The sequence below is a fragment of the Sander vitreus genome, chromosome 17 (assembly GCF_031162955.1).
Source record: "Sander vitreus isolate 19-12246 chromosome 17, sanVit1, whole genome shotgun sequence".
Classification (NCBI taxonomy): Eukaryota; Metazoa; Chordata; class Actinopteri; order Perciformes; family Percidae; genus Sander; species Sander vitreus.
The window spans coordinates 1825544-1839753 of record NC_135871.1 but is presented as its reverse complement, the minus strand read 5'-3'; the positions used below and the strand labels follow the sequence as shown (position 1 = coordinate 1839753).

Here is a 14210-nt window from a genome sequence, read left to right as displayed (position 1 = left end):
TGGTCAGGAAGACGTTTTGGCGGCGGGAAAAACTGATCAGAAAATTTTACGAAAATGTAACAGAACGTTGTAGAAATGTAGTGGAGTAGAAAGTATAGATAATTGCTGCAAAATGTAATGAAGTAAAAGTCAAAAGTATGCACTATTGATTCTACTTAAGTAAAGTACAGATACGTGAAAAATGTACTTAAGTACAGTAACGAAGTCACCACTGGAATTGAGATGTATTGATAGTATATTTCTATATGTAGGGGGGGCGATGTAGGGGGGTGCATTCATGTATGCACGTGTGTACAGTACCCTCTCACCCACCTGGGCTACACAACTCAGCATCACAACTACAGATCTACTGTGCCGGCAGGATGGAATAGAACTACAGAAACTAGAACGTATCTGGCCAGGGCGCAACCCCATCCATTAGAGGACTCATCGATGTGTGTGTGTGTGTGTGTGTGTGTGTGTGTGCGTACATTACTTACTTTTTTCCAAAAGAGCAGCCAGCACTGTGTCCAAATGAGGCTTGAGCTCCTCCTCAATCAACTCTGTGCTCACACTGATAGCCTTTAGAGCCTCGATAAGAGAGTCTGCAACACACAAACATACACCATCATCACCAACAACAACAAAAGTTAAGAATATGCCAGCTTCAAAAGTCTTTCTCATCCCACCTTAATAAACTTGTATATGAACATTAGTCAACAACACCAAAAAGTAAAACACATTTAAAGGCGGCTCATGGGGAGCACTGTCTTCATGAAGGGACACGGAGGATTTAAAAACATGATGGACTCTTCAGAAGAGGTCATTATCTTCAATCAAGCTTCTGCGCGCTAAAGTCACCGGACGCCACAATCTTCTGTTCATAGTCATACTGAGAAATCCAGAGAGAGTTGTGTGGAGCTGATAGTCTTAATCAGCTTTGTAGCAACTCATCTGGCAATGGCTTGAATGGAACGGACATTCATTAATATCAAAAAGTTCCACACTAAAGCTTTAAATATAATACTATTACATACTCTTCTTGGACTAAACCCAACATTCAGATTTGATGGGCCTGTGGTTCTGTCCATTCCTCTGGTGGCATCAATTACAGTCCAGTATTTCATTCTAACTGGTGGTGCTGCTGGCTGAAAGTCTTTTATTCATAAACCCTTAAAACTACAGACTGATATCTTGGATATATGTTCGCTTAACTTTCCCATGTCTTCATGTCAATCAAAACGTGAAACGTACAGTTGCAGTGTCTTTTATTTAAATTTTTGGTCACAGTCCCTTAACTATACAGTCCCTCCAGGATTTCACGATGTCGCGATCGCGCCAATTCACGTGCAACTTTTCCGCACATTTGACCAATAACCTGAAGTTTCCCGCGACTTCAACCAATCGCAGCAGTCTCACGTGCACTCTGAGAGCCAATGACCAAGCGGGAGTGAGAACGGGTTGATCATTTCCTTGTTTTTGATATGAAGACGAGACGTGTGTGTGACTCGAACATCTCACATTTACCAACAAAACGTGCAGCGAAAGACCGTGCAAAACATTTCAGACCTTCCTGCCAACCGGTAAACATTTTAACATCAATGTAGACTGTAACAATTTAAAAGTCGCTGGAGTTGCTGCCGTTTCAATCCTGGCTGTCGGCTCTCTGCAGCGGGCGGGGCTGCTGCTCCGTTCCCCCCGCGACTGACGCTTGCACACACACAAACACACACAAACACACACACACAACACACACACACACATAACGCTCGTTATTGTAAGTGCAATGATAAGTTAAAGTCCAATAAGTACTTTATCAAACCGTATGAATGTGTGTCCCAGGCCAGGATAGGAAATTAACTAACAATGTAAATATCAACAAGCCACTGAGACATGTTCAAATTTGATTCGTTCGATAAATTTGTTATTTTTTGTCTTAAATCCACCAGCCATTTTCATATTATACCAACATTTACAGCATCCTGAGCCTTTTTGGTAAGGTTAATAGGATAACTAGTACTAGAGTTCTACTACTAGAAAACTAGAGTAGTTTTATTCTCCCCAAAACATCCTTGGATACTTTTTCCTTTTTATTTTTAAAGAACTATAAAAAATTAAAAAAAATCGCAACTTTTTTGCAATTTTCACTGTCTCCCTCAACTTCATTGCAACAAACAGACAAAGACATCGCAACTTTTATCGCAATTTTTTACAAAAGCTCCCTCGAAATCAGGCATTTTGGGCCGCAACAATCTCAAAAAAAGGCCGCAAAATCCTGGAGGGACTGACTATATGTCAGGTTTGCTGTGATTTAACCCAAAAGCAGACTGGACCAGAAGAGTGAGTTAAGCAATTTATTGGTGGGTCAGAAATGTGCAAATAGACTGAGTTGGCAGGTGCAGGAGGGGGGAAGAGTCCAGGTGGGTTCCAGTACGGAGAGTGGCTGGCTGGCAGACTTGAATGCGGGACTCGATCCGAACAATGGTGAACTAGATGGGTGCGGAATGGAGGTGGCGTCTCCAGGACCGAGGTCTGGGATTCCTCGAACAGTACTTCATAACCATCCGGCGGGGACTGGACGGGGACTAGGCTACCTAACGTTAATGTAGCCTGAACCCTGGAACGCTACCAAGTCGTGAGTCGTGACTTGAAGTCATAACTTACGGGCTAAAAATTGTGTCTGGAACGCAGCATTAAGTACTGCCTTGACGAGCGGATGAGGTACAAGTTTGGTGAAAGGAATCAGCGCAGGTGTGTGAAGGGACAGGCCAGGCACGCCCCCAAACGAATGCCAGGGGAGAGACAGAGGAAGACGCACAAACACAGAATAGACAGAACACACACCAAGCATACTACAGATAGAGACAAACAAAAACAAACACAAACGCTTACATACGGCCAGGGATTCGTGACACTACCGGTATACGTTCACACCAATATGCAGGATCTGTATCAGGGCTAATCAAGGCATTTTTAACAGATTGTAATAGCAAAGCCTGATCTATTTCCAATCATCCTTTTATTACAAATTATTTTTGCTCTGGGTATGCCATCTGTCAACAACACCATATTGTGTTTTATTTAAATACTGGAACATGTTTTTGTTTGTGCTGAAGATGAAGAGAGGTTGCCTAAATCTTGTGCAAACCATTCTTCCATGACAGATACACATTAAAACTACTCCAATTCTTCTTTTTTATGACCCCATTAGAAGATGGATACCCGACCCGACCCCGACGGGACCTGATGGGCCTGGTCAGCTATTTAGAAATGATGTTCGGGTTCGGGTCGGGCTCGGTCACATCAGCGCGATAAGATATTGAACATTTTAAATACAAATAATAACAGCTTATTATATAGGTAGCCAACTGCACACCTGTGTTAACGTGTGCTTGTTGCCCTGTGTGCGCTGATGCGCTCATCTGGTGACATTTCCGAATGCCTTCCTACAGTTGTTTCATAAAAGCGGGCTTTCCACACAAAGAAACGTACTTGTGTCATTAGTATGAGAAAAAAATGAGATTTTAACTGTGTCGGGCTCGGGTTGGGCTCGGACATAAATATCTTAATGCCTGTTGGGCTCGGGTCGGGTTCGGTTACTGCTCTGTCGGACATGGGCCGGGCTCGGACAAAAAAATGCGGCCCGATCCGCACTCCAGACCCCATGCTCTTTCCACTAGTGTCACTTTCAGGATATTCTTAGCTCCTCTAGTGGCCTATAGATGGGTTACAGACTTTTACTGTAATATTGTTGCTGAATAAACTCATTTCAGTATGATTAGAAATAAACCAGCAGAGTATCCAAGAACTCGCCTTCAGCTCACGATTTATGTCCAATGTCAACATTGAGCGTCAATACCGGATGTAGAGTGCCCTTTATGTCACAAGGCAGAAAGTAAGGGTGTGGTGGTCTATCAGACCTGCAGTTAACATTTGCCTTCTCATTAGTCTTGCATTGCCAGACCTTCCTCCACAGCGCTGCGGAGGAAGGTCTGGCCAGTCCACACAGCATTCTGGGATGGGAGAAAAACGTGGTTTATTGGCATTTCTTTAAACCAATCACAATGTTCATGGCCAGCGCTATACAAATTGACATTGTTGTGTGGTGATAGGGTTGAATGAACTGATCACAGTGTAGCTTGAGTAACTTATTGACCTTTGGTGAGTACCGGAACTCAACCATAACTGGACACTGGTAAGACTCCAGGGTGACAGTAATGGAAAACCCAGAACAGGAAGTCCACTTTATGACCCCTCTAAACGGCGCTGACACACCAACCCAATTATCGGCCGTCGGACAGTCTGGCGAGGTCAGTGACTCGAGTCTGTTCGGTGTGTTCGGTGCCGTCGTCAGTCGTAGGAGCCGTCGGCCTTCATTTTGGCCGATTTGACTTGTTGAATCGGCCAGTGGGCAGTCGACTCAATGACCAATCTGGATTGGTGGAGTTCTAGCCCTTGACTAGCGAATCAGTGCACGAGAAAACCGGAGCTGACTACGCCAGTATCTTCTTATTACTATTGTATTTTCTTCTGACAACGATCCTTCTTGATTACTATCAACACTCTCTGATGAAAACAATGACTGACGACAGCGTGCTCTGTGTTTACGAGGTCTAGAGAGATGTTCCGTCATTTCGTCGGGTTGGTGTGTCAGGTGCTTAACACCCAATGCCCTGAGATCTGCTAATGCTCTTACCTTCCAGAAGAGTATAAACTGCATCAGTGGACACAAACCAACAGAAACAAAGTATTTTTGCTTTTAAAGTAACCTGTGAATTAATGAACTGAATGCTGATGAGAGGATGTGAAACACACCTCCAAAGGATGTGCTGTAAGTAAGCCGGGGGTTGACTCCAACATATGGCCCCCTGATCATGTGCTGCTGTGCCCCTTGGAGAGAAGGGGAGGCTTGAGTCAGCAGCACCCAAGCCTGGGATCTAAACAAAGTGTCAACGTTTTCTGTTCATATATCCTTCATATACAGATACTCACACATATATGTATAGGCTACATATACAGACATATGTTTTCTTGATAATGGGATTGCTTTCAATGGTGTGATGTTTACAATATATTAGGTTTTCTGCTTAATAATAATGTTAGCATTGTTTGTATATTTTACATGTAGCTGTGACTCCAGATTTAAATGATGGGAGAGTTAAGTGAGTAAAACAAGGTACATTTATGTCAAAAAGGGAAAGATTAGTTCAGGAAAATGAATGTTAAAAAAAGTTAAAAACGAGGGCCAGGGCACTGCCCTCACACCAGTACTTTTAAGTAGAGATGACACCAGACTTGACCGCTCTTTTAAATTAATTAACCCCACACGCACCAACACATATACACACACACACACACACACACACACACACACACACACACATACACACACACAGTGAGGAAAGACCTGCAGACGGTAATCACCTAAACTAATCCCTTGTAAGTCGAATGAAATAGCCTTAGTGAAGGGGGCCATCAGGCTGATACACAGTCTGCTACGTCAGCATCATTGTGTGTGTGTGTGTGTGTCCGTGTGCATGTGTCCATGTGTGTTTGACAAGAGAGCAGGCGAGCAATATACTAATCAATCCCACAGAGTGCTGCGAGGGAGTCCCCAGGGTGCATCAAAGACGCCTCAACTACACTGTGTGTTTCAACATATACAAACATACACGCATATGTACTTACATTGACATACATATATGCAGAGGGTGGACACAAGGAACACCTGCACAATCTAATCCCAATACAGTCCAGCAATAAACCCCATCACTGTGAAGCTTATTATGTTTAGTTTAAGTGCCGACAGTGTCAGAGAGCTGTTGATGCACCTCTAGGTTCCGTTTGTAAAGCTGTACATTTATAGTGCTGCCTATGGGGTTCATGCCTCAGACCAGCAGTTAGCAAGACAATTAAAGCGTAACTCTCGCCAAAATGCAACCTAGGGTCTTTTTGTGAATGTACCCGAGTCAAACTTTCGTTTAAAAGCATATTTAGGACAGAAGCGCCACTTTTAAGATGTACCGTATTTTAGTTTTTCGGTCAAATGGCCTTTTGAATGGGAGTAATAAGGGGCACTTTTATGCTAGCCTCAAAATAGCTATTTTTAAAACACTAAGAAGGCTCGATACATCATGAGACTTTGCTCCAAGTATCACCAGGGACTCTACACATGAACTCCAGCATTGAGAACATTGGTTGTGTTCCCAGAGTTTATTAAAAAAGGTTTTGAACAACTCGCCGTAGCTCTTTTGTTTCCGGCTGCTACCACCTCGGCAGTCAAAACTAGTCGATATCAAAACAAGTAGTCACAGATTTAGTACATCCCTTGGTCAGCGGTGTAGTTAAGGTGTAGAGCCCCTGGTGATACTTCGCGCAAAGTCTCATGTTGTGTCGAGCCTTCTTAGTGTTTTAAAAATAGATATTTTGAGGCTAGCATAAAACTGCCCCTTATTACTCCCATTCAAAAGGCCATTTGACCGAAAAACTAAAATACGGTAAATCTTAAAAGTGGCGCTTCCGTCCTAAATATGCTTTTAAACAAAAGTTTGACTCGGGTCCATTCACAAAAAGACCCTAGGTTGCATTTTGGCGAGAGTTACGCTTTAAGAGTCAGCAGCAGCAGAAGCAGCAGCAGTAGTGGGTTCAGATGAGGCTTGGCTTGTTGGGTGGTGTGTCTTTAGCTTGTAATGCATGACAGTCCCTGGTTCCTGGCCACAGAATAGTTTCTATACCTCCAATCTTGAGCTAAACAGTGCACTCGCACTTCAATTTCAACTTTATCTTAATTATCCCGAGGGAAATTTGATCTGCAGCAGGCATCAAATCACAACGAGGTCGACAAACATTTGACAACAGCAACAAATACAGAAAAATTCCACACCACACATGAAAACAAGGTACACCTACCACACTGAACCAGAAGCTACAAAACAAGGTTAAAGACATTAGAAACAGCCCACTAAATACATACATGTTAAGTTAAGTCAAGTGCTGTACAGAGACAAGTAAAAATGAATGTAATAAATAAATACATAAATAATCCATCCAGGCTAATTCAAGCTATCTAGGAAGAATACACATAAAAGCAAGCAAGTTAATGAAGTAAATTAAGAGTTTTCCGATGGCCACAGGGATAAAAGAAGCCCTGGCATGCCTTGGTTTTGTTCTGAAACGGAGGCCAGAGGGCAAGAGACCAGTGAGACAAACAGCCGAATGTCCCCAAAGAGGGGTCGTCGATGTAGACTGGGTAGGGAACTACTCCATGCTTTGCATCAAAAAAGCTGAACGCATTTTACATTTTATGCAATGCAACAAGAGGGGGATGAGCCCATGCTTTACTATTTGGAAACAACTGTGTGTGATTTGTCTCGGAAGATACCCTAACTAACCCAACACCAAGTCATGTCCCAGACAGTTGTTCATTGAGTCAGGGTCATACAGGTTGATAAATGTTTGAGGGTAAAAAATATACTTCAAATCAACATTTTTAAGCTGTCACAATTTACAGTATATGATGGAAAAATGCCATTGAATCAACATTGTACATTGTATAAGAGAAATGGTTTCAATAAAATGAGGACTGGGGAACAACCATTGTAGCAGGTTGTTATAATGCATTTAACAACTAAATAGTGTATGTGTAATGAGTAAAAACATCTAAAAGTTATTTTTTGGAGTTAAATGGAAATAGGGGGCGAGTCAATCCCTCCTTGAGAAAAAACACTCTTTTTCAACTGCTCCAACTGTGGAGAGGGGGTATGTTATATTCTTTTATCTGCATTATTGTCTTGGCAAATCGTTCCATTGATTATAATAGTATGTGATGGGGTGGGGAGCAAGCAAGCAATAGACTGGTTTGCTCAGTAAAGAAAAAATAAATAATGCATGTAAGGAGACCATAATCGTGAAGTTACACTTACATGTCCTGGTAAGTAGATTTTTTTTATGGTACACATCTAAACCAGTGTCTTATTATTGTCTTTACAGTGTTTTTTATGTTTAAAATAGGTAGCTAAATTCACTATTGCAAAGTGATGCTCAACATGACATCATGACTTTGCGTAAACATACACGCCAACTTTCTTAAGCCAAGTGGCGTGTGATCTGTACGCTTTTTCAGCTATCCGCGTGTACGTCTACACTGTATAGAGCGGGCGTACACATACACGCCACTTGGCGCGAGAAGAATGTGTTATCGCAAGAAGAATGTGTTATCGCGAGAACAACGTCTTATCGCGAGAAGAAAGTCCTGTGTTTAACCCATCCACCACCCCGACCAACCTCCCTGTGCAGATTTTCGCCCTTTCATACTACTCGCTACGGCGTAAATTAACACGCAAACGCACAGTAATGTTAGTCAATGGAGGCCAAACGGCGTTGATAAACACGCTAAAAAGCGAGTATGCATCTTTATAACACGCCAATAATGGCATGTGAATTGGCGTGTCATACATACGCCACTTCATGAGATCAGTCTAGTGATGCTAAAGAATTACGCCAGCTTTCTTCCAGGCAACAGAACATCACTATTGGGTAAAACCTAATCTATGTCTATGTAAGGTTGGTGCACGAACATTTCTGTCGTTGGTAGTCACTGTTCTTCGCCAGTGGAATACTTTGTACTGATTACCTACCGAGGGAATTTACCACCGTTGTCATCATAGCTGTTTACATCCCAACAATGCTAAGGAGGCACTGGGGGAGTTCTGGGCTGCTATCAGTCAGCTACACAACAAACATCCTGAGGGTTTTTTCATTGTTGCTGGCGATTTCAATCATGTACATTTTGTGAATCAGCATGTCTCTGTTCCAACAAGAGGAGAGAATATACTGGATCCTGTGTACACAAACGCAATAAATGGATGAAAAGCGATGGATGTCAGTGCCAGATTGGACCAAAAGAGATGCCAGTACCCTAACCCTTGTTTTCCATACCACACCGGGAGCATCTGAAAAGCACAGCATCTTGCCTGCCAGATTCGCAGATTTTATTGTCTCTACACATACTTGAAAGAACAATCACATGTTTATTAGCTAGTATCTACCTTCCACTCCAAGCACTCCTGTAATTAAACTCCATATTTCTATTGTAATTCATTTCCATGCATGCAGTCCACGGATGCTCGGTAACCATAAACAGTGCTGCTCTCTCATATATGTATTATAGAACTTTGCTCTCTCCCCCTCGGTCAGTCATTAGGGACTAGCGGATTTGCAGAGACGAGATGCAGGTCTTATTCAGGTCTTATAATACATTCATGAACAGGAGTGGATGGCTAGCAGAAACAAAGCTTCTTTGTACTTTCAGTTCCGTGATAGAATTCTCGCCTGCCATGCAGGAGACCCGTGTCCGATTCCCGGCCAATGCAACAAACTTTGGGGTTGTCCGTAAGAACTTGGCTTGGGAACCTGAGGGTCGCCGGTCTAAGTCCTTGTACGGACCAAGTACAGAGTGTGGACTGGTAGCTGGAGGGGTGCCAGTTCACCTCCTAGGCACTGCTGAGATGCCCTTGAAGTAGCCATTATCATTCCCAACTTGTCAAATACTGACACTTGGTCTGTAGCTCTTAGCTTTAGATAGCGGCGCACAAACCAACCTTTTGCGTGTGTATGCAACGCACAGGGCAGAGCAATAGCTCCACCGCGGCGCTGTAAGTTGACGTATTATGAGCGACAATGGTAGCGAGTAGTACGAAAGACCGAAAGTCTGCGTAAGGAGGGTGGTTGGGTGGTGGATGGATCAAACAACACAGGACTTTCACCCAGGAGACTGGGGTTCATGTCCCATTCTTGTCCCGCATGTCACTGAAACGTACATTTTGTAACTCCACCCACAACCTTTTCCTAAACCTAACTGTCACTGAAACGTAATTGTTTGTAACCCAGCCACGATCGTTTTCTAACCCTAACTGTCCTGTTCTTGTGCCGCATGTCAATTGGACTGAGACCCTCAAGGAGACTTTTTGTGTCAGTAACAAACGGCAAAGGCACCTGACCAAGCATTACTTTTTGACGCACTGGGAGTGAGAATGTGTTGCCTTGAGCAAGGCACCACCCTGACATTGGTCGGGGTTGTGGATGGGTCAAACACAGGACTTTCACCCAGGAGACCAGAGTTTGTGTCCCGCGTGTGTCTTTAACTGTCCCGTTATTGCCGCGTGTCACGGAAGGCATTTTCTTCTTTAACCAGCCCGTTATTCCCGCTTGTCACGGAAACGTAAGCCAACCCACCACCTTTCCCTAAACTCAACCGTCCCATTCCCGCGAGTCACGGAAATGTAAGCCAACCCATGAGCTTTCCTTAACCTAACTAAATAGTCCCAACCAAGTGCGTTATATGATGCTAAAGGAGACTTTTAGCGTCAATAACAACTACAAAGGCACCTGACCAAGCGTCCGTATTTTACGAGATGGGAGTGAGACTGTGTTGGTCCTGTTTGTGCATGTGAGTGTATTTCAGGCCTGTGTGTAATGTGTAATATCACATGAGTGTAAAATTGTATATTCCCCACTGGGGATCAATAAAAAATGTCTTCTATGTCTTCTTCAGATGAGGCGGTACACAATAAGAAGTAAGGGTACTTATGTACCACCAGTGACGACTCCCTGTCAGACACACTAAATGCTTTTTACACATATGAAGCCACCAATCAGCTCCCCTAGGCAACCAGGCAGGTACTGCGACGTGAAGGGAACACTGCTGAGGGTGAACCCACGATAGCATCGATAACATTCCCACTCAAAGAGTGCGCTCACCAAATGACTGAGGTGTTAACAGACCTCTTCAACATCTCCCTGGCTCACAACCTGTTTCGATGATTACCGCCCTGTGGCACTTACTTCAGTTGTCATGATCTTTGAGCAGCTAGTCAAAGGACACATCAATGCCTCCATCCCAGACATATTGAACCCACATCGATATGCCTACCGGCAGCAACACTCCACAGATGATGCCACTGCATATGCCATCCATCTGGTTCTGTTGTTTTTGGAGAACAAGAACACATATGCATAGATGCTGTTTATTGACTTCAGCTCCGCCTTCAACACAATCATTCCCCTGACCCTGGCAAATAAACTGCACTCCCTCAGGCTGAGCACATCAATGTGCAATTGGGTTCTTTGACTTTCTGAGCAACAGAACCCAGACAGTCCCACTGCCACTTTGAACACAAGCAACAAGGGAACAAGGGAAATCACATCATCCACTATGCTGACAGCGCCACAGTCGTGGGGCTCATCGCCAACAACGCCGAATCTGCATATAGGAAGTAGGACAGCTTGAAGACTGTGCAGGGACACCAATATCTTGCTTAATGTCAACAAAGGACAAAGGAGATGATTGTTGACTTCAGGAGAGCTTGAACAACCTGAAGTTCAAGTTCCTGGTGGTGACAACTTCTCATGAAGCCAAAACACCACCTCCTTAGAGAAGAAGGCTCAACAACACCTATACTTCTTAAGGAGGCATTATCGGGGCCAACATCACCATGTTAAAAAACAGCTTTTCCCCCAAGCTGCACTGCACTAGTCTGACTAGTCATGCTACGGACCAATGACCTATGTGAGCACCTACACACGCACTTAGGCAAACATTTTACATCCCACCATTGTCTTTTACTACTGCTTTTTAAGATATAAAATTGCTCCTCTTTCTTTTACAGTAACATGTTGTTTGTCTATTGCACTATGGCAATAACTTTTTCTTTACATGCCTGTTATGAGAAGTATGACCATAAAACCACTTTACTTACTTTAAAATTGTATTAGGCTAATGTTTTCCATTAGCATGTGTGATATTAAAATAGGGTATTTTTTTCATAAAAGATCATCTCACATACAATCACATTTTTTTCGCACTCTTAAAAATAAAAAAAATAAAAATATCTTTTTTCTTTTGCCCTCTTGGGACAGCACTGCAACACAAAAAGATATTGCAGCTGAAGAAGAAGTGCACTGGAAAGAGAGGCTAAAATAAATTGATTAATTATATTAGCTACATGTGAGAACAATATTATGATGTACAAATGTTTGTTTCAATATCAGGCACCAATGTAGATTAAATATTTCTGCCTGACAATATTTCACTGTTGATTCAATCATGTTTACCATCATCATCATCATCAGAATATATATCTACATATACAGTATATCATACACCATACATATTTAGTCTATCTATCTATGTATCTAGAATGCCATCATACCCAAATTTGCACACGCTCACATTCCTTGGAGTGTGATATCTAAAAGCACATAACCACAGCTGGTATTATACGTCATCACTCATATAAAAGCACACACACACACACACACACACACACACACACACACATACACATACACTAGGGGATGTTCGATATGGATCTACAGTACTCACCGGTGTCTGTCATGGCTGCTAGTCGACAGGCTCTCTGCTGGCTGGCTCACTGCCTCTGCCTGTTGGCACTGTGTGTGTGTGTGTGTGTGTAAGTGTGTGTGTGTGTGTGTGTGTGTGTGTGTGTGTGTGTGTGTGTGTGTGTGTGTGTGGCTAGCAGAGGAGCTACCCTCCCTTTTTAAGGTCAGGTGTACCCCAACGCTGTCTCTCACTCTGTCTGTTCCTCTCTACTCCTCGCTCTTGCTCCCTCAATCCCATTAGCCGACACTCTCTAGCTCTCTGCCCCCTCCCCCCCCCTTCCTGCCGCCACTGCGCTTGCGTTCTCTCTCTCTGCTCATTTGCTATCTGTTCCCACCTTGCTGTTTTCTCTCTCTCTCTCTCTCTCTCTCTCTCTCTCTCTCTCTCTCTCTCTCTCTCTCTCTCTCTCTCTCTCTCTCTCTGTCTCTCTCTCTCTCTCTCTCTCTGTCTCTCTCTCTCTCTCTCTCTCTGTCTCTCTCTCTCTCTCTCTCTCTCTCTCTCTCTCTGTCTCTCTCTCTCTCTCTCTCTGTCTCTCTGTCTCTCTGTCTCTCTCTCTCTCTGTCTCTCTGTCTCTCTCTCTCTCTGTCTCTCTCTCTCTCTCTCTCTCTCTCTCTGTCTCTCTCTCTCTCTCTCTCTCTCTCTCTCTGTCTCTCTCTCTCTCTCTCTCTCTCTCTTTTAATTCTCAAATTCAGATATTTCAAAGCATCTACTATAAAAATAAATATTTGAAATGTTTTATGAAATGTAACTAATTAATAATAATAGTGTTACTGGGTGGTACATTTTATTTACTTCTATTGGAAATAAACAAGCCTCTATTTTACAGAAAGATTTAATGAATAATATTTAGCTTTAGAAAAGCTAACGTCTGAAGATAACAACAAAAACAAAGCAATTAAATGACATTTAATGAAACTATTGGACACCTAGACAAGTTGCATGAGTACCGCCAAATATATTTTATTGAATAAAAAAATCATAATATCAGGTTGGGAGATTACTTTGTCAAGTTCCGATGCCCTCCCCCCTTCCCTCGCTCTCCCTCCGCAGCTGGCAGCAGCCCACATAGCCACACGTCAGACAGACAGACAGACAGACAGACAGACAGCAGCACCTCCCAGCTTCTGTCTCAGTTGTTTTTCTTGACTTGTGTGGAGAGAAGTTGTTTTTAACAAAAGACTGAGCTACCAGTGCCTCAAGTTTACAGCTAATAAGCCAAAAGACAATAAGAAATATAGTTAACTTGTGTAATGCGTGCACTAACGTTACAAGCTAATGTAATAAGTTAGCTAAGGTTTAGCTAAGGCAATATGTCCATCCAGGCCAATGTACTGTACACTACAGGTGAATACAGTAAGATGTTTGTCTAATAACATCATCACAATTGTCACATTGATATGCAAATTATGCATTAACTACAACATATCACCACAGAACTTTCCCAGTTAATGATTTACATCAAGAGTTTCCCCCCTGAAATGTTATGTTTAAATATGCAGATTAGCTTGTTTGGTTAATTTAGAAGAAATCTACAGATGCAAACAGACCTAAGGCCTAAAGCAAACACCATCTTAATGTGTGCTTTGGAAGTTTTCCTTCCATTAGAGAAAAAGAAGACATTGAGGCAAAATAGAGCAAAAACTCTACATATGCAAAACGTGTCCTGCCTTAAACAGTAACTTCATAATTTTGATGGTAGGCTCCTCATCTAATAACTATCCATTTGTTTGTTGCACGGGGATGAATGTTTGAATGATAAAGACAGCAGGGTTTGAGTTACAGCGCAGCCAATGGGTGCTGAGTTTATGTTTAAGTTCACTTTTATAATAGAATT

The 14210-nt window shown here is 42.8% G+C and overlaps 1 protein-coding gene across 1 annotated transcript in view; it reads right to left on the bottom strand.

Moving 5' to 3' along the window:
* Window positions 1-12598, bottom strand: part of LOC144532777 (rap1 GTPase-GDP dissociation stimulator 1-B) — a 39135-nt gene extending 26537 nt beyond the window's left edge. The window contains exons 1-2 of the mRNA XM_078273714.1: window positions 12362-12598; window positions 480-584 (exon numbers count right to left, since the gene is read on the bottom strand). Coding sequence (XP_078129840.1) covers window positions 480-584; window positions 12362-12374 — 118 coding nt within the window. The 5' untranslated portion in view covers window positions 12375-12598. The remainder of the gene's footprint in view (window positions 1-479; window positions 585-12361) is intronic.
* Window positions 12599-14210: the final 1612 nt, after the last annotated feature.